At 38.8% G+C, this 26907-nt stretch overlaps 1 protein-coding gene across 2 annotated transcripts in view; it reads right to left on the bottom strand.

Annotated features, from left to right (window-relative positions):
• The window catches only part of RELN (reelin), a 295831-nt gene that overhangs the window by 195197 nt on the left and 73727 nt on the right, over positions 1–26907 (bottom strand). For both annotated transcript variants that reach the window (XM_074903370.1, XM_074903369.1), the window contains exon 3: positions 17382–17517. In XM_074903370.1, coding sequence (XP_074759471.1) covers positions 17382–17517 — 136 coding nt within the window. The remainder of the gene's footprint in view (positions 1–17381; positions 17518–26907) is intronic.

The raw sequence follows: 26907 nt of genomic DNA, 5'->3' as shown, positions 1-26907 counted from the left end.
CAGCCCCACAAGTTTTGTTGTCTCACCACAAGCTCCCTCCTCTTTTTTAATTCCCAGATTGCTTTTTCTGTTCCCACCCATTTTTGTATTTCCCAAAATAATCTTAACAATTTGCCAATGGGAAACACAGTAAACAGTTCTTTCTAACTATCCCATCTAGAATTATATCTCCCATTTTAACTTTTCCTTTGAAAAGAAACCACTTAGTCTAACATTGTTTCAACTATGTTTTTAGAATAAAAATGTAATTATACTCCACATACATGAACTTCAATGCTAAAATTTGCTTCATCTATCTATAACTGCGTATCAGTTGTTGGGAGACCAAAGATTATGCTACTCACTATAGGTCTTCCCCTTACTTTTTATTTCAAGAGCCTCCAACAGCCCTTTACACACTAACAGCTGCATAGTACTTTTTCTCTTTTGTTTCAGTGGTTATGTGAGCAGATTAAGGTCACTATAATGCCCTCAAAATTCCTAGTGGCAAACCACTGGTGTTATGTACATTAAATCTGAGATGGCCATAGCACAGCCTTTTCCACATAAATAATTCTGAGTCTGACCCAGTTTTAGCACAGGTTATTCTACACAAAAGAGAAATGTTCCCAAAGAAACTAATCTTATATATTACAAGCATTAGATACAGGCAAAGCATCAGGAGTTCAGTCTGCAGAGACCTGGCTCAACTGTAAAATTCAACAAAATAAAGCTTTAAAACATAAAGATAAATATAGACTTCTTATATGAACAATGGCAGCCCAATTCATTACTGGTTTCCTAGCTAGCATCTCGGCTATATTTCCTAATTCTAACAAAACCCTGAAATTAAGTACTGTCAGCAGCAAAAGTTACACTTTTCATGTTTTGCCTTAGTAGACCAGCAATCACTCTGTAGCTGAAGACAGCTATTCTTAGTTTGATGCTATTTTGGTAACTCTACTGCTGACTTAACCTCACCCATACAGACTCTCTGAATGCATAACTTCACACTCGTGCAGCAGGCAGTCAACTTTCTACGGGTGCATTCTCTGCGGTGTGCTGCCCAGCCATGGCTGGAAGCACTCTCGGCCTTTGGCAAGTGCGTAGTGAGAGTAAATCTGCAGGAATGCACAGGCATGAAAAGTATTATTACATTGCTATTTGTTATGCTAATTTTGTTAAGAGTCTGTCAGAATTTCATTATAAACTGTATTTTCAGGGAGGTCATAAATCAACCATGAAATGTATTCTGTGCTCACAATTTCACACAAAGAGCAAGTCTTAATAACATTATTATTTTGCCAATTTAAACCAAAAAAAAAAAAAACCCAAGGTTTATTAAAAGTCTGTGTATTCATTTTTCAACTATAATCTGAAAGTTTACAGGTATTATTAAAGCAATGCTAAACAGAGTAGTGCAAACCTTTCAGCACTGGCAAAAGCGGAGTGTCACTTGCCCTGTGATCTTGTTACTATCTGAAAATCTAATGAAGATCACGAAAACTTCACACACTTGGCTTAACATTCATGTTTCAGCTGAGGTTTGTACCCCTCCCTTTCCCTCTGGCACTGGCTGTTCAACCTCCATGCAGCTGAGAGCCCCAGGACATGTGCCACAACCCTTAGAGGTTGGGGCTATGTGCAGCTCCAGGACCAGCTCCCACATAAAAGGGATCATCTCTGGGAAGGGTTAAATATTTTGTCTTGGCTTTGGCACTCCCTGATACATCCATCTGGGAATTCACATTCCAGGTCACATTATGGACCAGAAGAGTCCTGCTGCCAAAACCAGGACAAAATCCGTTTTTGAAATCCAGCTTTGTAATCCAGTTTAACTACCTATGAGGCAGATGTAGGTTGAGATCCATGAGCTGCAGGTGCAAATAAACCATCTTTACTAAAATAAACTACTGCAACCTTTATTGAAAAATGTGATAGTCATCCTGTAGTCCAATTGCACAACATCTGTCAACCTCAGAAATACTTGTTTCTGATTTTATTTTTTAATTTCTTCTCCTAGTCCATGGGGACTTGCAGCCAAAAGTATTCCAGAGCTCCAAACATAGTCACAAACAGTAATCCTAGCTACTGGTTAGATATCTGGTGGGTTATAAATCAACCATGGGAATATCTTTACAAATGTAAATAAATATCCCTGACATATTCCAAGTTGTAACAAGAATAGAATAATTTTGTTATTTAATTTCATTCAGCTAAAACATACTAAGAGTTTGTAACCATAAAGTGTGCTCCCGAGATGCTTTGTTTTTGCATCACAACAAAGCATTAAAAGATCAACCCTTAAAAGCTTAACAACAAAAAAGGCCAAGTACAATCTATATGCACTGAAACTAATGACTCTGATGACAATCTACTTATCCACCACATCAGTCTGGCAACCTCAGGCATGAACTCCCAGAGTCTTACTGTCTACAGGTTGTGCCATATGGCACTGCAAAGTTAGATTTAAATTTGGCTTCACTATCACAATGGTAATCTCTTTAAAGGTAGAAGTAAATGTACTAACAGACACATGAGGAATGTATTCATTTTCAGAAAGTTAGCATTAAAAGATTTGCACTTTTCTGAAGCATGACTTACAGCAACCACAATGTGCTGCCAGGATTGTGAAATCTGACGCTATTGCAAGGTATGTTACTATCACAGGAGAGTACAAATGAGCCTCATCAGAAGGATAAAGGACTGACAAGGATGTTCTGGGCATTATTTGGGGAGTGGGAAAAAAAAAAAAAAGAAGAAGATAAATGATATGTTAAGGAAAATGCCACACAAATATTTGTAAGAACATATTTCCTAGTAAAAGGTACTGAAATCCTTGCATGGGCTAAAAAAATGAAATGTATTCTCAATGTACTTCAGAACAAAGACACTGTCATTGTTGACTGGTCTATTTGCTCTCCCTGCATAAGAAATAGAGCCGATGTTCCTCATCTGTCAGCAAAAACTGCTTACAGCACTGAATTAGTGGTTCCCAGTCCAAGAACACTTCACATGGTTTTGCAAGGGAGGAGAGGGTATTGGGACACCATTTCCTACCTTCCCCTGGCAAACCAAGCTGCAGATCTCTGCTGGTGGAGGAGTCAGGAGCCACCACAGAGCAGTTACTGCCTCCTGTCCAGATGGACAGAGACCTCCCAACAGTGACTGTGCAGCCAGGCTAAGTGACCTGGACAGGGACAGGAGCTGATAGGACGAGAACAACTCAGAAGCAGAGCTGTTTTTCCATTCCTTTACTCACTTGACTCTGCGACTCTTTTTTGTTGAGAAGAAAAAGAAAAAAAGAATCTCCATACAAACTAAAGGCTCCACAGAGTAAGAAACTCATTGCTCAAAGACGCTGATAGACACAACACCATTCTCTGAAGTAATGGTATTTTCATAATGTTAAGTAACAACAGAGGTCCAGACTCTTAGAAACCTTTTTGTATGGAGGTCACTCAAAAATAGACTCCTTGAAACAAAAAGGAAACATTTTTCACATGGATAATTGGAACAATGACCTAATTGCCCATACTATTTAAAACATAAAGCTCTGGCTAAGAACATCAGTGACCTGCAGGACAGTGCCAGCTCTAGGAGCGAAGGGACAGTAGCTCCAATGCCAGGCACTTCACCCAAAGGAAAGGTCAGATCTCCCTGGCAAGCAGAAAAATACCCAAACAGATTTTATGGCTGCTGGCAAGGTAAAGTGTCACAGCTGAAATGTTTGCCCTTGCAGACATTATGGTTGAAATTTTGCATGACTTTCGGCATGACTCGAGTGCTGCACGCAAGGAGATCTGGTGGTACGTAGGGCACACGAGGCTAGGATTGCAGGCCAGGGAGACAAGCTCCAGATGCACCAGGGTGCCTCACCGCAAGTTTCCTAGGCCTACAAACTCAATATATGTAGCTCCACAACCTGATGAAGGCATAGGGTGTCTCCCAAATTCCCAGAAGGGACACAGCCATGCTCCTGCACATCTACCTCTCAACAATGTCCTGAATCCAGCTCCAAGCAAAGTGGCCTCAGTCACTTCAGTCAACCATGGCATTTAGTGACCTTTTTCTCCATCTTTTCAGTAACAGACCAAAAGGCAATGCAGCAAACCTGGAAACAGTTGATATTGACTCAGTTCCCACCTTAGTCCAGGGATCTCCCTTCACAGAAAAGCGTTTTTCTCACTCACTTATAAGCTAAAACCATCCATTAAACCCTGGCACTGCACAGCTTGGTACAGTCATGGGAAGGAATCAGGTAAAAGGTCAAAAGGAAAAGCCTCGCAGATAGACAAGGGACCTGGGTCTTAATCCTTAATTCTTCCATGGGAGTGGAGTCCACGTGTCTCTGCACAGGTACCTGATCCAGCCCACAGACTTCAGGATGTCACACCATGTTGTACACAGCAGAGAGCTGAGATCCAGCTCCTCCTAGCCCAGGATGGCTCCACAAAAAAGGCCACCTTCAGTATTTCAGCTTTCTCCATCTACTACCAAAAGCTTACATCGTGTGAGTTGATGAGCATACCCACAGCCCAGACAGAACAGGTTATGACCTCCAAACCCAAATTCAGTCCCACAGATGCAGACCAGGGATCTTCGAGCCACAGTCACCAGCACATCATGCTGTGACTGGGTTTACAAGCTTAGGTTATGTGACAGCAGAGGCCAGGCTTGGGGCAGGTATTTCCCAGGCACCTGAAACAATGTTGGAAACTATGAAGAAAAGACATGTGTGACCCCTACTCGACATACTCAGTTTCCCCAGGAGAGGAGTTCCTCCTGGGGCTGTTTGTTGCATGGCTAGCTAAATTCTTCCATTTGCTAAGCTATGAAATCTCCATATTACCTTCACTCAGATAGGGAAGTACTGGCTGGGTAACATCCTTTCCAGACTTGGTTTTGCTTCAGTAAAGACAGTTACTATAAAATTAGCAAACTGAAAAATCCCCAATGTTAATTGATCTTATTCATAGAGGATAAGCATTGCTTTCACTCTACTGTTTTAAGAGAATAAGCCTTTCTAATAACTAAGCAGGATCATAGAGGCAATACTCCCAAATATTATCAGATATGGTCCTCTGATTTAAATGCAGTTCAGATAGTTTGTTTGGGTTTTTTTTTAATCTCAGTATCTTCTGGAGATGTCTTTTTCCCTTTTAATTTTGCCAATCTTACAAATTCTAGAGAAGTTTCCCAGTACCTCACATGCTGTCACAGCATCTTCAAGCCATCTTTACAGTTCTTCCATCATATTTTGTGTAAAGAAAAACTTTTAGCTCATCACTGCAACAGCTGCTAATGAAGATCTCTAGGCTTTCTTCTAATTGATGAAGAGAGAATGATAAATATTTTAAGTAGCCATTAAACTGTGTTAAATCAATGGTGATTTACACAGAATTTCTATAGGAGCATACAGCACATCCACTTTAATATCAAGTGAGTTAATTGTGATCAATGATACCACAGTGGAAGGCAAAAGAATTCTTAATGATAAGAAACTTTGCATGTTACAAAAATAGAAGCCAACAAGAAACCTCTCTGCTGCATTTTTCACATTACTTCATTAGTAACTACTACTATGTTGGAAAAATTAAAAGGATAACATGTCTATTAAAGGCTTTTATAGATCAATCAGTTTTATAAAACATAATAGGATTATGAAAAAAAAAGTCTTTTTAGCATTCATTTTTTTCTCTACATTATTGGAAATTTATTTTAACAGGTGTTATCATCAGATTTCAGGGTGATTTTTTTAGCTACTGAATACAAGACTGGAGACTATATGAGTGTCCTTGTCTCACTTTTACAACCTCTTTTGTTTGACTTGTAGTTTTTAATGTGCATCATAACACCTCTCATCCAGCAGTAAGAAATTCTCTGGGGAACACTTGCAGAAAATAGGACATTGAGTCCATAATTAAAGTAATCTCTTCCCAGGCAGATGCTTCAGTTGGCTCTGTTATCACGTATTACAAAAGGCATCTTGAGTCCTATAAAATGTGCAGCAAATGGCTTTGGAGATGAGAAACAGCAATTTTTCATCTAATTTTGATCCATAGACATGTAAGTACTGTATTGCCACTTTTTGGTATGGAGCCAAATAACTATTGTGGTTGTTGAAATAAGCTTGGCAGTAACCAAAATTAAAGAGTACTCCAGCTTTTATCCTCAGTCAGGAAAGCCTTTTTCTAACCATCTTTGCACTTAGCAAATAAGCGTGCCATCTCAAATATGTGAGTTAATGCCTACATCTGGATTTAGAAGAAAGGCTTTATGCAGCTTAACTCACCATACATATTCTCTCTCTATTTGCTTGTTAAAACCATCGTTCAAATTATGGCCCTAAGATCTTCACTGCTTTAGAAACAGTCTGTGATATTGATCAGAAGCATTTCTGCTGTTTATCTTTTGTATTTTAGGATGTTTAGGACACTGCTCTTTGAATGTGTAAGTAGGTTCTGCAAAGTAATTTGTTCATATCAGTGATAATCCTTTGCATAAGCACTAATGCTGATAGGAACTGGGTGAGTTTATGGAGCATGTTTTTTGCTCCTAATTGCAACTGATGTGTCATATGTGAACAGAATTTGACCTCAAACTAGTGACATACTGAAAAAAAAGACAAAGAGATTGACTTTCTTCCATTATTTGTTTCTTCAAACTTGCTATTTTAAACTCTTCCCTACTTGGATGGGAAATCATAGAGATTGCTGGAGGCCTGCTTACTGTTTAAGACTTCAAAAAAGCATTTTTCTCAGAAAAAGTCTCAGGTAAAAGTAGATTACTACTTGGGCTAAATAGCTTATGTTGAGCTAAGAGGGATATTTGGAAGGCTATAAGAGAAAATGCTAAATTTGTTACATTTCTAATAAGAACTAAAAGGTCTAAGCCACTTGAGAGCAATAAGGAAAAAAATGCCATGTTAGGAAAACCCTGTTTCATAATGTTACAGTGATATCGTATCTGTAAAATATATGTAATGAGAACAGCCATTAACCAGCAACAAGAACCAGAAAATGGCATGCGAAATACTTCAATACTTCGCTCTTAAAATAAAATTTGTGATTATTTGAATTAGTGTAGGATCTCCAAGCCTTCTCCTAAGTGATAACTCTTTTGTATCACAACAGAATGGAATAGAACTTGCTGTGAGCTGCTATGATGATGACTCTGTGATCATGTCACTATGCCATTCACCATTACAACCTCACTATGTCCTTATTATCAGAGCAGGTGCCACCCCAATACCTGTCTGAGAATTCTGCTCCCATGACTGAGCTGCTGCCCACCAGGGACTGCTGAGCAGCCACTGTGCAGAAGTCAGCTGGACCAAAATCTCCTGCTGTGGTGCTCTCTGTGCCCCAAACAGCTCACAGGCTCACCAGTATGTCCCAGCCACAGCCTGAGTAATCACATCCAGTAAGACATAAGTAATGTGACACAGCCATCCTGGCCTTTTAACAGGGCTATTAAGGCAGATATGATGGCTTGGCAAATGGATGCACCAGTTATTAATTCTGAAAGTTAATGTGCATCTCTCAGATGATCTTTTTTACTTCCACACTGGACAGAAAATTCCAGTGCATTGTTGTGAAGGCTATCAGTAAACACCTGTTAAAATACAATGGTGCTCTCATCACACAGATGGACCCTATGTAGGCTACTGCCTGAAAGGACCATGCTGTCACGGTGGAGGAGGGAGGGCGCTCACCTGGGGGTGGCTGTGCACATTTGGCGATGTTGATGATGGTGCCTCTTACCAAGGGGATTTTCTAAAAGGATGTATTCTAGGCCATAAGAGAAAAGGAGACAAGACAGACATGCCGTGCTGGATTCAGGAATGAGTCTCTCATTCATGAGTCTTTCAGGAATTACTTCGATTTTTCCAGAGGACAAATAGTGCAAGACAGTGGAGAAAGGGAGTGAGAGCTACTAAAACATTCTGGTGTAAACGTCTCTAATGTCAAGAATGGAAGAAAAGCAAAGCAAAATAATTATTAACTATTTAGTTTACCTCAGTGTATTTTCTCTTTTACCTGCCAAATACTATGTTAGAAACCTCTGTAAGCTTTGGAGCTCTCTTCATCTCAGGGGTCTTTAGCTCTGGAGGACAAAGTTCATGAACATACACAGACCACAGTATGATCTTATACAGACCTCTGCACATAAGCAATGCTTGTATTCTGAATAACATAAAAAGAATTAACTGTCATTTGAGAATACTGTAAAAAATCAGATGAAGACAGATACTATCAAATATTTTCCTAGCACAATTCCATTTTGATGACATTTGTATAACACATATACTGAGGTTATAGAAAGGTTATTAAATTTTATTATTTATTCTGTAATATTTTATATATAATACTATTGTTTTATAATTTACAATTATAAAGAGATTGAATTCTCTTTCATTCTATATCCACAGATAAGAAGATTTGAGATAGATAGATAGATTTGAGTTTCTCAAGCTGAAAAGGGAGGGATACACCCTGTTGTTAAGTACAGTTTAAACAATAATCATGATAGATGTTTAAAGTTCATTCTGTCAGCTAGTCTGAGGTCATGATCATTCTGAATAGTCAAATCCAAATTTTCCCAGCATGTAGGCAGCAAAAGCTGCTCTAATATTTTTTATATCTCCAGAGATAAGGTTACATGTGAGACCATCATAGTATAAAAAAAGGAGAAATTTTTTGGTTTATTGGATTTTCACATTCATCATATCCAAGGTTTCACATTTTATACATATACATGAAGTTGTACTGAATATTACTGCATGTCTACATAATACTTTGTAAATTACTCTTAAAGTTCATCCAAAGAAGGCAAGAAAAGTAAGTTAACTTGTGTGAACTCAGAATATGGACAGAGGATCCTCATATGTTCTCAGCTGTGTACAAAGCAAAATTCCAAACAAGTAATCTGAGGGCATGAATTTTAAAAAATACAAAAAGTGTTGTCTGTGTCTTTGATGACAGCATGGACACGCATGATTGCTCTGCTGGATCAAGGCCAGTGCTCAGCATCCTGCAGTACTGAGCTCTTCACAAAGTTATTTAGTAATAGTCTCTTGCAAGAAGTCAAGTGTTTCCCAGAGAAGTATACAGACAATACACTTATCTCAAACTCATTCATGAACTGGACACTTGTTGCATTATCCACTTCAGAAATGGCATTGAAACGATCAGACTCTCAGTCAAGCAGGGGGACATTCCAGAGCTACAAAGGGCTTCCATGTGGGCACAGTGTCCAGTTGTACGGGCTTGTCTGCAGTACTGAAAGTCAGCTCCCTAACCCACCTCTTACAGCTGTCCTCTGCTTTTGCCTGCACTTGTGGGGTTATTTTATGTATATGTTTACCCCTACAGAATGGTTCCATGTATGTTTATTGCTCACTCTTCATACCAACAACAATTCTAAAAGAATTCACAAAAACTATTTTGTGCCTATTTCTTTAAGAATACTGTTTCTAGGATGTCATTTTGAAAGGTTTGCTATCAATCAATTACTAGCAGCCAAAAGATATTCCATTCAATTCCCCTGTTACACAGAAAAAACCTCCTAGTGGAATCAAACTGTTGGAGTGTAATACATTTTATAGTTTTGTTATGTTTTCAAAATTAAACCGTCTTGAGAAAAGGGGAAGACAAAGGACCTCTTTGAATGAAACAAAGATTTATGTTGTTGGTGAATTAAAATATGTTCTGAAAAATAATCCTGAGGCTAAACTTCAGAGAGAGAAAAACAAAGTTCAAGAGAGAATTTTAAACACAACTACTGATAACTGTACTGCGGATTGTGAGTTGATGGTCTCATGCACAAAAATAGTGGGTATGTTGCTCAGAAAAGGAAGAAAGTAAAATCTAATCTCTGCTTCTAGAATTGCCAAGTGAACATTTGTAAGAAGGGAAGTAATTCTCACCATGATTTTTTTATTATTTAGATAATATCAGTAGAAAATGACTGAATTTCATTTTATTTCATGCAGGAGGTGCCAGAGTCCTATATGGAACCACGCCAGAATCTTAATAGAGTAGCCAAAGGCTATATTGAGCTGCCTTCTGCTATTATACAAGTATGTGATATATTCCATTTGTATCATACGAAGAAACCATCCTAATATTGTATCATCTTGCAGTTTCTATTCTGGCATTACACAATGTTGATGAAAGTAGCATTTTATGCTTTTTGCTCATCTTTTGAATTAAGTCCAGCTAACATCAATAGAATTTTCATGTGCTTTTATTTTTAATAAATGTTCACATACCCATTCTTCCCAGCTTTGTTGCTTCTGCTTTTCTTGCACCTACACAGCATGAGGAGCCTAAAATAGCAAATGGCCAGTTGTCTGCAAACTTGGAATGTTTAAAACTGAACATTCCTCTCATTAAAGTGGGCTTTTAGTAGGAGTATCATACATCTAAGTGAATATTAGACAACAGCCTTTACCTCCAAGGAAAAAGGAAAAAAAATGGCAAGATTTTATGATCTTTAGAAAGTTGCCTTTTTTATTCATATCCTTCAGCAGGTTTCAACTCTTGAGCAGCCTGCTTATTGAGCATTCTTGACAAAGACAAGCTACTGACTGTTGAGGGTGGTGGGGATGAAAAAATTATTTTTCATGATTTGGCAAAAGGTGCTGATGTTTAGGCAGCTGAGTCTGTGTGCGTGAGATTCAGATCCAGATTTAAAAGAGCTTAGGATAGGTGCCTATATAAAAGTCTACATGGGAGCTAGGTCGCTAATGATCCATTTTGGTCAGTGGAGATATAGGGCTTGATTCACATGCCTAAACATACCTAAAAGATTTTGAATGTCCTAAGGAAACAAGTAGAACTACAGAGACCTTCTAGACCTGCAGGTACCTCTCTCTAGATGTAGAACTGAATGTCAGGCCCTAGGTGTCTGTGGAACCAGATTGCACTCCCGTTAACTCTCAAGGGAGTTACAAACACACAGCTCACACATAAATATTCACCTGGAGACAACTACATATCCTATCTCCAGTTGAGAACAACTGAAAATCCCTTTGAGGACTAGAACATCGGGTGCAACCATCTTCCATCCTCCCTCATGCTTTTCTTCCTTTGCTTTGGAAACCTTAGAATACACACTATCATGGTACGCTTTGTGCTACCATCTTCAGCTAATAAAGTTTCTGAAAACACCCAGAGTTCCTCATTGGTCATCTCTGTTTGCTTTACCACCACGCAAAATAGACAAAACTCAGTCAAAACTAATAGACAAGCTAAATCTAATTCTGCACAGTCAGTTGAATCTATGCTGCTTGGGGTCATACTTAGAGGAGCCACAATGATTCCATGTACAGTGTTTGAATTTCACTGGAAAATTAACAAACACAGAAGATGAAGGAGGTAATCTGAACACCACATCAAAATGAGACATGAAAGCAGAGCCAAGATCTGAATCAAATATTGGCTTGTGATTTTCAGAATGTTACACATAATGCTGATTGACGGTACAACAATGCTTCTACCCAGGGAAGTGGAAAACCAAGCAGAGGAGTAATTTTTCTTCATATTTCCACTAAACTGACACACCAACAAGGAACAATTACGGATGATTTATTTTTTTCCACAAGGCATAAGTTATAAGCAATATGGAAAAATAAAACAACTGCAACACTGGGCTAATGTCAGAACTACCCTGACTGTAGACAAGTACTGTATCTTATTTGGTGCCTATACGACCCTTGTCTCAAACAGAGTCCACACCGGTATCAGAAAGAGTGTTAAGAAATACCCTGCTTCACTCTTACCTTGCAATAAGAAGTTGGAGGGGAAGGGCAGCACTTAACTGAAGCAGGGAGCTGGTGCTTCACAGAACCCCAAATTCAATGCTGTCTATACATTAAGGTTTCTATGTGCATTATGACAGACTCTTCAACTGACTGCAATGAACAATATATTTCATTGTACAATTCTGTTTCATCTAAAGAACATGAGGGATAAAAACCTATATGACCATATAATTAAGAGTTCAGTGATTATATATAAATACAAGGGACCTAAGGGACATTAGTTCAGATATTTACTATTTTTGTTTACTTTCCAGTTTTGATATTTGTATTATCATTGTGTATAGAGTAAACATAATTGTGTACTTGATCTTGAAGTTAATTCTCTGTATTTCTTTCAAACAACAGTAAACAGTGTCTTAAATAACAGTTTAGTTGAGTGGTTTACCAGGGGAATGTGGTTACTTCAGGCAATATAGCCCTTTCCCACCCAGGCTAGAGGACTAATATAGCAAACCTTGTAATCTTCTTGGATGTTTATTCAATATTTCCATAATTATTATCATAGCTTTTCTATAAATGCTTTAAATAGGCAACCTAGTCTCTCAATCACAGTCTTTATGTCCTGTAGTGTTTGTACAGCGTGATATTTCAAGTTCATACATTAACACAGTTGCCAGTTCCTAGAAACAGTCTTAAACACATGGACATGAAAAGATCAGTTCTGGAACATGGTGCTCCAAATTCCCCAGAAAGCAGTTGTGTCATTAGGTGATTATGAGAAAAGACATGCTTTCAGTAGAAAACACATCTCCTTTCTTGGAAGTTTCTTCCAAGTTTCTTTCAATAGTTCAGCTGTCTGCCTCAGAATTCAGTCCCAAACTGTTTTGCTGGAGTTGTGTTAAGAACCAGTTGCTCCTGCTTCAGGAGAAGTGATGTGCCTGTGCCCTGCTGCAGCAACCACAGCTCTTCTACCTCTGCTTCATGGGGGACACAACCACAGCTATTCCTGTTCCCTTTTAGCTGTTTGCACCATAAGCTGTGCTAATTAGGCATCAAATAATACATGATTGGGCCTTTTAGTACTTTCAAAGACTTCTCAATATACGGAATTCTAAGATCAGTTGTGATGGGTCACATCTCTTATATGGGTTATTAGAGACTGCCTACAGACTCAGGCAGACAGCACTACAGAAATCTAGCCCACTGTTAATACACGTTATAGCGAATATATGTATAGACACAATCATAAGACATCTGTTCAATGACCAGCAAAAATGGTATAAGAAAAATACTTATTTTCCAAAGTCATTTCTGTAGCAACCTATTCCATTTCATACAGTAGCTGGAACTTCTGCAATAAACCACACTGATGGTCAAAACACAACATGCTTTTGCAATTTAGGTCAGCTTTATCACTTTTACAGCCTAGTGAGTTCAGACATCTATAAAACAACAGGCTTAACAACCGAAGATGTAACCCAGCATGCCACCCTGCTTAACAGCCACTATTATCCCCCCTGACAGGCTGAGCTTTAACTAGGTTAGTGTGAGCTTAGAGCAGAAATTACAAACAGTGAAACCTATCTGAAGGATTATGAAGATAATGTCTCACAAATTTGCACACAATCAGAGAAATCACTTGTTAGTTTAAAGGAGGACCTACTATTTTTTGGTGGTAAAGAGCATTTACAGATCCTGGTAATTTGCTTAGGAGCCCCTGGTGCTCAACACCTGTTTAAAATAGTCCTAAATTACTGCTAAGAATACTATTCTTCAATAAATGATGCATTTTAGCTTTTATTTCCCAACTCATCTAGAGGTATCTATGCTGAAAAAATACTGAAGGATTACACTGAGATATACTACAGGGACACCAGCAGATTTCTGTGTTTCTCTTATATTTTTATAAAGGGTACTTTAAAATATTTATTTACTAATCATAATAAGGTAGTTTGACAAAAAAAAAAAAAAAAAAAAAAAACAAAAAAAAAAACCTAACATTTTGGACATGATCAGTGTAAAAACAATGGCCGTTGCATGATTTTGCATAGAAGCAGGTTGGCTCCAGCCACCTTCCCTCATGGAGCGCAGGGCTCTGCACCATCCCTTGCCCCAAATAAATCAGGGTGGAGGCTTGCTGAGTCAAAAGCTGAACTAAGGAAAGATGCATGACTCCATCAGGCAACATTATATTCAGATCTGGCAGTGACACAGCCCTGCACGCAATGCAAATAACTGGACTACATCAAGTTGTAGAGATGAGCAATTTTCCAGTGGGGAAGGAAAGAAACTGAGTGCTGTGTTGGCAAGCTGCTGTACAAGGCGTGAATCCAAGTTTACTGTATCCCTGCATCTCCCATCCCCAAGAATCAGTCCATCTTCCTTGCTGGGGCCCCCTGTGGAACTGAGCCCCACATGCCTCCCCACAGCATTCCCAGTTCCCCTCATCTCAGAGGGTGAGACCTTTGCTAGTCCTCCTTGCCTGCAACAGCAGCAATGCTTTGGGTCTCCATCACTGGCTGTTTTAGTAATCTAACTGTGGCCAGAAGCTACCCTCCTTAGCCATGCCTGGGAAATGCATGGTGGGCTGGTACCTGGAAACTGCCAAATTTATGCCATGAGAATTTCTGGCTGTTTATAGACAATCATGTTGTAGCAGGCAGGACTCTCACAGGGAATGTCTGAATTTACTTGTATAAAAGCTCTACCTGGCTGCTGATTTTTATGGAACTTAGAATCTTGATATCTCAACTCCCTTGACATGTTTGGTTACCAATGGGTACAAGAGCTACAGGGGACAGACTGACAGCATCAGCACACAAATCTTCTTTGTTAGGGATTCAGTCTTTTTTAGGACTGAGCTCTAGAAGAGCACACCAAAAAGCATGGATGAAGCAAAAGGGAATTTTTCCCATGATGTCTACAGGATCACACCTTCCCTGTGTCATGTCCATTCTTCCAGTGGAAGCCAGAGTAAGTCAACAGTATGTGTAGTTAATAAACAGTATGTGTAGTTAATAGCCGTGCACTGGCCTGTGGGAGATCTGCCTGGTGACCTTTGTCCAGTTCCTCCCAAGAATTGTCTACGGGAGGCATCAACACTGCAAAAATGGCACACCAAGTTAGTGCTAATTAATAACCTTATTATCCATCCTCAGAGAAGTCAAAGACTAATGAGCTGATTTGAATTGCAGACAGCATGGGAAGCTCTTACCTAAGTTGCACTGTTGTCAGAACCTATAAATTCAGGTACCTTTTGTAAATATTTCTAATTTATATTAAATTAAACTTAAAATGAATTTATTTTAAATTTAAACTAGACTGTAGTTAGTCTCAAGTGTTAAAAAATCTTGTTTGAGTTAATTATTTGGTACAGAGGAGCAAATGGAGATGAACAAGGCAGAGCCTTGGAACTCTCTGGAAATCCTGAAGTCAGAGAACTGGGTAAGGCAGGCAGACTAACACTGCACAAAAAAATAGCTTTGTTTACTGCAGCTTGTGATTTAGTAGGCAGGGGAAATAACAGCTGAGGCAAGAAAGTGTGGGCAGCTGAAGAAAAAATGAGGAGGAGGGTTAGAGGTAAAACAAATTCCTCCTCCCTTCATTTCCTTCAAGTGATGATCACATTTACCCAGAAGGCCTGAAGCTGAGTGTGAACCTGGAGTAAACACCAACTTTGGAGAAGCTCAGCCTTTCCACTCTTGCCTGAAGTTGTCCTACAGGACACCAAACTGATATAATTGCATTGTTTTGCTCATCCTCAGAGACAAACTCGTATCACCCATTGAGCATCCTTACACCATGGGGCAAGGCAGTCTGTAAAGCCACTGAGACCGATGGGCACCTGGACCAGGGTGCTCTCCAACAATGACAAACATGAACAAAAAACCCCAATACAAAACCATAGGGAAAAAAAAAAATCAGTCACAGGAAAATGAATATTTATAAACTGACCTCAAAACTTGCAATGGAGGGTCACATCTCATATAAACAAATACATTCACCATCAGTGTTCAAGATGGACCAACAATTATTTCTTAATACCAGGAAAAAAAAAAAAAAAAACACAAAAACCCACACCAAAAAAAACCCACAAGAAATAATGGGAATAAGCAAACATATGCAGAGATATACATCTCATTTCTCATTTTTCTCTGGTAGCTCAAAGAACAAAATTTAGCTGCTACAACTTGATCAACAAAGGAAACTATTTTTAGAGAGGAATTAAAGGTGGTATAAAATTCACAGGTTTTCAACAGAAAAAACATAGCTGACATATTTCCTCAAGGCATATACAACAATTTTATAAGGTTAACTTTTCTGACACAGAATTTCAGTAAAACAGTGACAGTATTTCCCCAAATATTCAATCAAATTTGACTTTTGTCAAGTAGTGAATGGGAATCTTAAATATTATAAACAGCTTCTGAGAATTTGTTTCTCACTAGCTTCTACAACATACCAGAGAAGTTAGTTACCACATATCAAAACTAATTTTTTCCCCAATTTACGGATAGACATTTAGAGGAAAAAGAGAGCTAGAAATAAAAATGTCTTGACATTGTCATTGCAGCTAATAAATAACATACTGAAACAGTATAGGAAAAAAAATTGTGCATTATGTAGGAAAAGGGAAATACCAAAGACACAGATCGATCAATCAACAGGTACTGTGTTCACCATCAGTAACTTAAGTTTTCAAAGAAGTCACTTTTTTTTTTTTACAACATGTTAAATAATAAAATAACTTGATTATGTGGGGCACCTGCAGCTTACCAGTATAGATAGAAAGGGAATAATACCCTGAGGAGGATTTGTTTTGACAAACAAGACAGTCACAGGCTCAGAAAAAGTCTCACACACTAAAATGTTACAACTGTTCACTTATCTAATTAGGGAGCAGTCTGACTTTTTCTCCATGAACAGGTCAAACTTGAAATATTTTCTACTTTCAACTCTACTCTAGGTGTATTTCCTCCCTCAAATATGATCTACCAAAATTTTGGGACAAATAATTAGAAATAATTTCAAAGTAAAATATAGTAATATATATTCTAATAATACATGTTAAGCTGTGTATTTTGTTGGCGCTATATTGTTGTCTTTAAAACAAATTACAAAAAAAAACAGTAAGGATAACCTCTTGCCTTTTTTCAGATTGTAAACTAGCTGAATTTAGCAGAAGTGTTTATTATTAGGAAAAGTAAATACTTGAGTATGATTACTCTCAAATACTTGTACTTTGTGTTGATGCTTACAATCAGAATAATACATCTGTGTGATGTTCTAACTCTTATTAAATGCTACAGATAAAAAAAAAAATTGGTCAATTCAAATGTGCTGTCTACTTAAAGGATCAATAATATGATTAATAACTAAAAGGAATCAATTCCTATTGAAATGCTAGGCTTGATGCCCTTGTACCCTATTTCTAAGATGACATGCTATGTTACAAAACACTACCTCCTTCCTAAATGCTTTGAAATATAAAGTCCTAATACGCACAAAACCTCTTCAGCCAGGAGGAACTCAGTGTCCTTGATCCAGACACAAGGTCCTACTGCAAGGAGGTTAGATCATTTCATTATCTCCAAAGCGATTATCTTCTCATAGGCATTGTGTGTATACGTACATGAAGTTGACACAGCCCGTCCCCGCAGGTGGAGCAATCCACACAAAACTGAGGTTTGTAGTCGGGAGATGGCTCACATGTGATGCAACCACGCTGCACATAAACTGGTTTCCAAACTGGTGGTCAGACATAATTCCTAACAGAAAGACACAGGGGAGATAAAGAGTAACACGTGTTAATGGCTCATTGCAAGGTGCTAACAGACTGAGAAATACATCTGCCATGTGTTTCACCATGGCACATGGAATATGAAAAAGAAAACCCAGAAGTATGCCACTGAGTAATTAGAATTAATGCCAGTGAAAACATTGGCGCTGGCCTTTGCTTCAGTCACGGCTGGCTTTGTATTTACTACCAGGCTCCATGTATGTACTACAGTTATTCTTCATGAGACCAGTACCAGAGGAATTATTTGCCTTTTTAAAGGAGGAGCTGGATCACAGTGGTTGTAAATCAATGTTATTCCATTACCTGATTAGAGATCTAATGTTATCCCGTTATCCATTACAGATCTAAAAGAAAATAAAACCTGAAGGAAAAATGCTATATTTTAATAAGCCAAACGAAGCTTTTAGAGAAAGGTGTTATCTTTTAGTAGGCAGACACATCTATTCAAAAAAAAGCAGATGAACTTTGGATTCATGCACTCTTCTTCTGATTTGAAATAAACCCAGCAACCTTTAGCAGTTTTACCAGTATACATTCCTTTGATTTTCTTTTTTTTTTTTTTTGAATCAGCCTTTAATACATGGAACAATGTAAATGTCATCTCTTAATCCCTCCCCTTGGAATTCAGTGCTGTTCATCATTAGACAAAAGAGTTGTATTTTTTAACAAAAAAACAATATCAGACAGCAATCTTCTCACTCTCAGAGCCCTCCTGTAGTTTCCTACAAATTAATGCAAACCTGGTTGTTTGTTTAACACCCTTTGGTTTACTTGAGTGGATTACTACACCTTTAATCCTAGTACATTAATCAGTAAATGTTGAAATTATTCTTTTGAACGCACTTATCAGAAAGAAATGCCTTGTTCCAGCTTACTTCAGATATTGAACCTTCAGTTCAGAAAATAGTGACATAGGCTGAAACATTGTTAATAGAATCAAAAAGTGGATGGTAGCAGGTACCTCTGTGCTCAACAAGGTCAATGCTAGCTGATACGTGATTGTATCTCAGAAAGTTTATAGTGGCTGGTATTTCTTACATTTACTTGTTGCAATTCAAGCAACAACAAAGAAATAAAACCCATCTCTGCCTCTCAGAATCTTCTACAACGGTTTTTGACAGCAATTCTTCTGTAATGTGAACCCAGCAATTTCTCTTAACCCCTCACTGATCCAGAGGCGGAAGGAGTATGCAAGCAAGAGATTTCCACCAAGGAGGGGGGAGAATCCTCCCTGGTGCAAGCACACCGCTCCACTCAGTGCCTCTCCAGGGACTGCCATGTCAGCAGCACAGCACAGGGACGGGGGGACTGTCTCACAAGCAAACCTTTTAGCATTTTATAGATCAAAAGCAGCATCTGAAATCCCATTCAGGTACTGGTGAGGGTCACAGACTATAGCTCAGGGTTATATATCTGTTATTTATCCTGAGGGCTATTAAATTCTGAACCAGCTTCAATTTTGGTGAGGGGAGAAATGAAACCACAGTGAGTTTAAGTAATCTGTCCCAGGAATGACAGGAGGCAGTCTGTGATGGCAGTGATGCCCGTATCTTTTATAAATGACCACAACCTTCTCACTTAGGGTTTTTCAATTAGTTCCCCACTGAAGCATACATATGAGGTTTTCCATCATTCACACCGTTACACCTTTCAGCCCAAATCCCCAAGTGATGTTAAAGCCACAGAAAAGGCTCAAGCTCCCCTGGGTGGAGCCTCTTTCTGGAGAGCAGTAGTAGGGAAATCCAGGGAGATGGTATTTCACTGACTTCTGCTTATTGCAAGACACTAAATGCAGATGAGGTTTGGTCATCTCTTGCCACACTGTACTGCCATTTTAAGTGATTATTTGCTTTGCTTTCCTTGGCTAATTGGGAGGAGTGGCATTAATATCCTCAAAGAAACCCACTTGACTGGTGCCCAGGCTCATTACCCTCGTCTCACTGTTGAAGTCAATCCAGCAGTGCCCTGCTGAGACAGATGTGTCCAAAAATATGCCCAGAGAGGTCCCTTGCAGGGTGAGTGGTATTTAGGCAAGTGCTTTGCTTTGCTGAGGGTGAAAGGTGGTAACTCTGCTTCTTTCCCAAAGCTGTGGGTCTTTTCCATCTCTCTTTGAAGTTTGTGCTAAAGTCAGTGACTTCAGTGGTGTGGGACAGGGGCTCTGGGACTGATGCAGAGCACCAATTCTCAACTGTTATCATCTCTGGCTGCACAATGGGAAACAGAGCCAGCTATAGACTTTAGCAGGTTAATTAAATAACAGACGCTGTCAGGGGAGAAACAGGAACAGCCCTTCAGTTTGAAGAAATCTCCCTTTTTCCAGAGCCAGCCAAATACAAGGAAGGACAAAGACTGCCCTACCACATCCCCCAGCTGGGGGACAGGCACACTAGCTCAGGAAATGTGACTGCTTCCCTCCTTGGCAGCAACTTGTGAGTTAATGAATTCCCTAGGTTTCAGGCAGTAGACTGCAAAAATGTGTCTAATACATCAAACACATACAACATCTGTGGAGAATTTCTTTTTCCTTTGATTTACAGTTTTAAAAAAAGCACAACTTCCCAGTGACTAGAATAAATTCTAAACAATGAAAAAACAACTCATTCAATTTTTTTTCAGAAAAAAAGTCAATGAATTGCCCAGAGAATATTCTGAATTCCATTTTATTATTTTATCACCATTTTATCTTTATATTTTATTAATAAGTTGTTGTTATAATTTTTTCAATAAAAACAACCACTCTTCATCTACTAGACCTTTACTGGGTACATCAAATCCATTTTGGAGTTCAGGGTCTTCAGAACATTTCACAGGAATTAAGTACTAAATCTGCAGTAAGTGACATATTTAAAAAACCTTTTTGATGCTTAAACCCTGAAGATTCCTACTGGAAAGCTGATCAAAAAATCATAAAAATGCCAAAAATTGAGAAATGTAGTTGATGCTAAGAACTCACTAAATTAAGGACAAAGAATGTTATTTCCCCCTCTTGCTTCCAGTCTTTTTGCAGACCTGCTATGGAAGGCAACTTCTTCCTTCTCCATTCCCTCTCCAACCTGGCAAGCTGCTTCCCAGTCTGAATGTTTGCCCCATAAAAAAAAAATCAAAGGACAAATGTGAAACAGCATTTTGCTGCAAAAAATAAAATGAATACAAGACAAGCCTGATTATATAGCAGTTCTCAGAACAAAACTATATCCTGTATGTACCTCAGGCAGCTTCAAAGACAGAGCTTGTTTTCGTTTAAGGGGCTTGGCTCAGGTCAACATTGTTTTACAGGCATCCCCCTCTCATGTCCCGTTGACCAGTACAACTATATATGTTGAAGTCTAGTGTTTAGAAAAGTGATAAGGTAAAATTTTAAGATCTGTCTGTATAAAGCTCTGTAAACACTTTTGCAAACAATCAAGTGTTTCCATGTGACTTACTGAATACTGAAATGTTCAAAGGTTTGTAACAGCTGCACGTCTACAGCTCTAAAACATGCTACATGCAAAGATGCTATTAGCATCTCTCTGAACTCTTTTTCCCTCTTTTTTTACAGTGTGCACTCATCATACTGACGTGTTTCAGACATTCACACTTTCTAGATTCTCCATCGCCTAAAAGTGCTGAGGCTTTACGAGTCTCAGTATAATCATTCAAATCCCAGACATGCTTTTTACCAGCCAACAGCACTGCTAGGAGAGGAACTAGACATGCCCAGTCCCTCTCAAGATTTAACTGAGCAGCTGGTTTTACTGTGTAAACTTTTTAAAATGTGCTTAACCCTATTTAATGCACTATCTGTAGTCACTGAATCAAAGAACTTCTATGTGTAGAGGTAGATTTCAATATATAGATTAAATACAAGAAATCTAGGGATAGAGAAAAATCACTGAATGGAAAATCTTAGGTAAAGGCTGATAACAAATACATAGCTTCAATCTTTACATGTGGAATATTATTTTATTGATAATCAGAATCACTAGTAGGGATGTAGCAGCTAATGCAGGGAAATATTTTGCCTCTTTTTTAAGGTGCTATACAGGAAAGTGAGCAAGACCACCTGGTTTAGGTGGTCCATATGGCCAAGTGCAAGTGCAGTTCCTGAACTCCTTATTACTTTCACCTTGTTGTGTAGCTTCTCCAAAAGGGAAAGCTACAGAAGAGAGGAACTATTCTGCTGTCTGGGCCCCTGGAAGCCAAAAGATGATATTTTCTACTGGCAGAGCTTGGGAAACATCTAATGGTGCAGATAAATGCAGTAAGAGTCACATAACGTTCTGCTTTTTGTAAGAAATGTGGATCTGTAATAGTCCTGACTTACACATGGTAACTATGTAATGCTCCTTATTACAACATGACATAGCCTTCTTACATATGGTCCTTAGAAATGAGCTTCCTAAACCAGAACTTTGTTCAAGGGGCTCATATGCATGTCAAGGTCCCTCGTAAATTCTTCGTCAAGGCTAAGACTTTCCAGCATTGAAACAGATGATAAGTAGTCTACCGTTTCCTATTTATTATATGAATTGAGTATGATATTAAAGGAGAGAATTAATGTTAAATACAGGTGTAAAATGAATGACCTCATTTTGGTTTTGCTGCCTCTAAACTGATTATCTGCTACATGCTTTCATTTTCAAAGTTACGCATGAGTGACAGCAAAATGCCAAATATAAAATATTGATGAAATACCAAGAAAATAAAGCTGTAAGTAACCAAATCACTCTGGCATCTTTGGGAAAGTAATAATTCCTGGTTAGTAGATAATAAATTTAAGTCAGAAACAGACACCTTCAAATTAGATTTTGCATTATGTAAAAATGAAGTACCTAGTTCTAGCAACAATCTTTTCCCTTAGGAAACAGAGCTGGGGACCTACATTCTCCACCAGGCTCTAGCGTCTTGCAGGGTGATCCATTAACCCACAAGCTAAACATGGTTCTGCCTGGTGTTACGAAGCAGAGAGTGACGCAAGCAGGACTGTGCCAGAATGCACCTCCTGTACTAATCCTAAAGTGGCCAAACCAGGGCCTGCAGCTTACTTCTCCCATGCCCTCTCAGAACAAGTCCTTGGTGCTGTGTGTAGGACAGTTATTTTTTTTCAAAATGGGGAGATGCCAGTAGCCACATTTTTTATAACAATCTATTGTTTAAAGCAATCACCTTGGCAGAGACCTTACGCCCATAGTTTCTTCTTCCCAGAAGCACGTCCCCTCTATGAATTTGAAGATTAATTGTATACAGAGGTTCCCTCACTCTTCTGTTGCATATATGACGTCACTAGTCAGATGCAAGAGTGCTGGGACAAGTGACATATCTCGGTGGCTATTAACAAGGAGCCTGTTTTTTTAGTAAAGTCCCTGTAGGACAGGTCTCCAGGTTCACCACAGAACCAGGGTTCTCCTGCTAGTTAAAGGAAAGCCACGTGCCTCTCCACATCATCTGAGGAGCAACAGAGGCTGTGACACAGTTGGACAGGTAGGTGGCAAGACCTCAATTTACAGAAATTCAAGTGCAGACCCTGAGGAAGGTTTTAGGTTAAAATCTATTCACTGGATATCTATAAACACCAAGTGCATTTTACAGCTGTTGGAGCTGCAGCTTTCAGACTACATTTTCAGAGCTAGGCACCTCCCTTTGTCTTAAGTTGCTTTGGATGTCTAAAGGACCTTTTTCATCCTTACCTGTGAACACATGTAAAAATGGGATTCGTGTTTTCCCTGAATGCTATACCAAGTGAAATAATGGTTTATTTTTCATTGCTGGAAGAATATTGAGCAACAACCTTAAACTATTATGAACCCCTTTCAGGACTCTGAAATGTAAACCTTAAAAATCTGTGAAGAACTAGTAGTAGGAAGAAAATCAAGGTTCTTTCTGTTTGGTTTTGTTTTGTATATGAATTACCCATGCAAGTTACTTTCAAAGTGAGTAAAGGTGCAGAATCTGACCCTAAGTGAACTTCACTTACCTAGCTAAATTATGCTGTTGATGATTGATTTGGGGGGATGATTCCATTCTGCTTCACAGGAAAAACACATCTCTTTTGATAGAATGTAATAGACTGCTAAAGCACTTGGTGGCCCTTGTGATCAATTAAGGGTCAGGATGGTTTGATAAATTATTAAATAGTATGAAGAAATAAAAGACCAGAAACTGTCAGATACATTCTTCCACCCGGCAATATATTACCTTTATCTTTCTTTAAGTCATGTGTTTATTTCACTATTACTATTACTGCTTTATTATTAAATAATAAACCCTTTCAGCATATGCCATGTTGGGGAAAATACTATCCACAGGTTGATAAAGAACAGTAGAAAAAGAACAGATAAGTGTATAACAACTTAATAAATTCTGTCACTAAAATCCATAACTCCTTTTGTGGTCAGGAGCCAAGTAGAGCCTGAATAGAGCAATCTAACTCCTGTGGGGGTACCGCTGTGCTGAAGTGACTCGGACTTGGGACAAGCAGTATATATGTAACAAAAGGTCATAAAACCCATAAAGTTTAAATGTGTTTTCTTTACAGGTTTGAAAACAACAATTTATTGCAAGCTCACATTTGAGATACATTCACAATTTGGAATCCAGGTATGAAGCAGATCAGGTTAGAGGCATTTAGGTGCTAACAAGAACAGTGCTTTATGTTCACATTTTTTGAATACTTACTGAACACTTCACTAGAAACACAGGTTTGCAGGAATGAACCACTAATGTACAGATTTACAAAAATTTGCTCTGAAAGAGAGAATATTTCTTTGTTTAATCTCTCTTTTAATGTTCTACTTGTAAAGTATTGTTAATCAAAACTTTTGAGCAGCCTTTTGTTAGAACCCACTTAGGGGTATAATTTCATCTCAGGGATTTATGAGTGCCGGTCTCATTAAACCTAACAGGAGTTACACATATGGAAATTGTGGTGCACAGGGAGGAGAATATCCCCTTTAATTTGCATAATTCCCCGAGACTCTGAATGAGCCCCTTGTGTAATGTGTGATATGGTTGCATGAGTCAAGGGGGTGGGGTGGTGAGACCCTGGTCTGCAGCGTGTTAGTGGCCACCCATTGTCAGGGAGGATGAGAGGACAATTTACAGCTGAAGTCTAAGTGCTCCATAGAAAGTAACATGGTACTAAGTGCTCCAAGGCAAGTAGATTTAGTAATGGTAAACAGGGACCAGAAGTAATATAAATAGAAATGCTAATAAGCGACTGTGTTGTTGAAATATATATTAAAAAATATCTCATTTCAAAGTCTTGAGCCAAAATCTATTTTGAATATTTTCCTAACAGCCCCAGCATGTCCTATAATAGCAACTTCTATATTTTTCTTTATAGAAACCTGTTAGGCTGATACTTTCATTTTGTACTAACTTTTCATAGGTCTATTTTAGCAATGTATTCCAGTTTACTCTCTTGCAGAAAAGCAGCTGTCCCTGGTTTGCACTCATGTTTTGGGGTTTGTTTGGGTTTTTTTACTGTTATAGTATTTGGCTGGTGAGTGTCTCACCGGTATGAGCAACTCTTGTACAACTGCCCCAAAATATTACATTGCTCTGGTTCTTCCCACTTCTCAAACCTTAATATGTGTCCCAGGAGTCAAACATCAGACACACCGCTTGCAGGTTTTGTACCAGTGACAAATGTGACAAAGGACCACCCTGTCATCACGCCAGACATCGCTCCCACCAGACTCATTCTCAGGGCCAGCAGTAACCGCATCCTTCTCCTTATGGCAGTCACAATTCACTGAGGCAGTGCTGGAGCCCCTAGAATTGCTCTGAATTTACTTTGGTAGAGGTGACACTGCAAACCTGTAGTCTTAACTGACAAAACTATGCTGATGATCTCACTTAAATGAAGCCATGAACCAACCATGCCTCCCCGCTTACCAGTATAAATAACATCAAATGAAACATTGCTGTGTAGCAACTAGAAAACAATAGCACATCCCAATAAAAATGTAACTGCCACACACTTATCTATAACACACGTACATCCTGATTAGATCTATAATGCATCCTTTCCAAGGCAGTAGCTTCCAAAAAAAATTTTTTTAGCTAATCTTAACTCCAGACTCTAGCTGGGCTGGGCCGAGTGGTTTGCATACTGACAACACCCCTTCTTTGGCTATCCTGGCGCTGGTGACACGTGCCAATATCCTGTTTGCTCTTCTATAGCCTAGTATAACTAATTGGGATAATGGCTTCAAGGCTTTACTTACAAAACCCTAAGTCTCTCTTTAATTTATTTTAAATGAACTTAATGGTTTCTGGCAGCAGTCTGCCTTGTAATGCATTTCCTCTATTTTGATCCTTCGCCTGCAGACATATTCTGCATTTCCCTACATTGCTGTCACTGCCTCAGTCACTGAAGGACATGCTCAGCGTGTAGTATCTTCCTTGCACTTGCACAGTCACTGATTACACTTTATATCTCTGTTATCATTATTGGTGAACTCTGATGTTTTAAAATTGATAGTTTCCTCCAAAGCAAATTAAGTCAGTTAAACCAATCAATAAAGATAACTAAATAATGAAACCAGGGGGACTTCCCTGGAAGTATTTTTCCATATAGAGTATTTATCATTTACAGACATCTCCTGTTTTGAAGTGATGCAAGTTATTCTGTCCTATTCCCCAATTTCTTATCTCAGATGACCTGAAAGTCAACTTGAAACCACGTACTGTGTACAGAAGCCACAGTGTGTCCTTCATCAATGCTGGCTGCAACATCTCCACAGAACTGGAGACAAGAGGCAGTTTCTGTCCAGAGGACCAGAGCCCGCGTTTGGTCAAGCTGTTTAAGGTCTCCTACAGTCCCATGTCCCCTTGCTGGGACACTGAAGTGACCTGGGGTATGTCCAGTCCCAGAGCCTCTAGGAGATTTTTGGGGCAGGGGTGTCTCATAAAAGCCTTTCCTATCTGCTCAGGAAAGAATGTGTGCGGGAGCTACGTGTCTGTGAGGGAAGAGCCATCTGTAGCAATGACAGAGTATTGTTTTATCTCCATTCATTTAAACATGGCCAACCACTCTAACATGCAATTTGTAAATAGTAGTTACAGTGTCTATAATACTGTGTTCAGGCATTTTTTAAGCAGTTGATACCAGTGACACAGGAACACCCGTTTGCCTTTTTGGGAGTTGAAGAAAGAGTTACAAGTTCCTCAGAACACATAAATATAAAAACTAGAACTGTAAGTAAAGCTGCTTAATGGGCATCATGGCCATTCTCAGCATCTCCAAAGAGATGAAGGGAGCTGAGAAACCATAGAACAATGGTTGGTGGGAGAGGTAAGGGAGAAGTGGGGAAGGAAAAATGGTTTTGTGGGTTGAATGGAGGAATCTCAATTAAAATTGTCAATTCCACAA

Source organism: Athene noctua, chromosome 3 (genome assembly GCF_965140245.1).
Source record: "Athene noctua chromosome 3, bAthNoc1.hap1.1, whole genome shotgun sequence".
Lineage (NCBI taxonomy): Eukaryota > Metazoa > Chordata > Aves > Strigiformes > Strigidae > Athene > Athene noctua.
The sequence above is the reverse complement of the archived record's forward strand: the minus strand, read 5'-3'. Positions and strand labels throughout refer to the sequence as shown.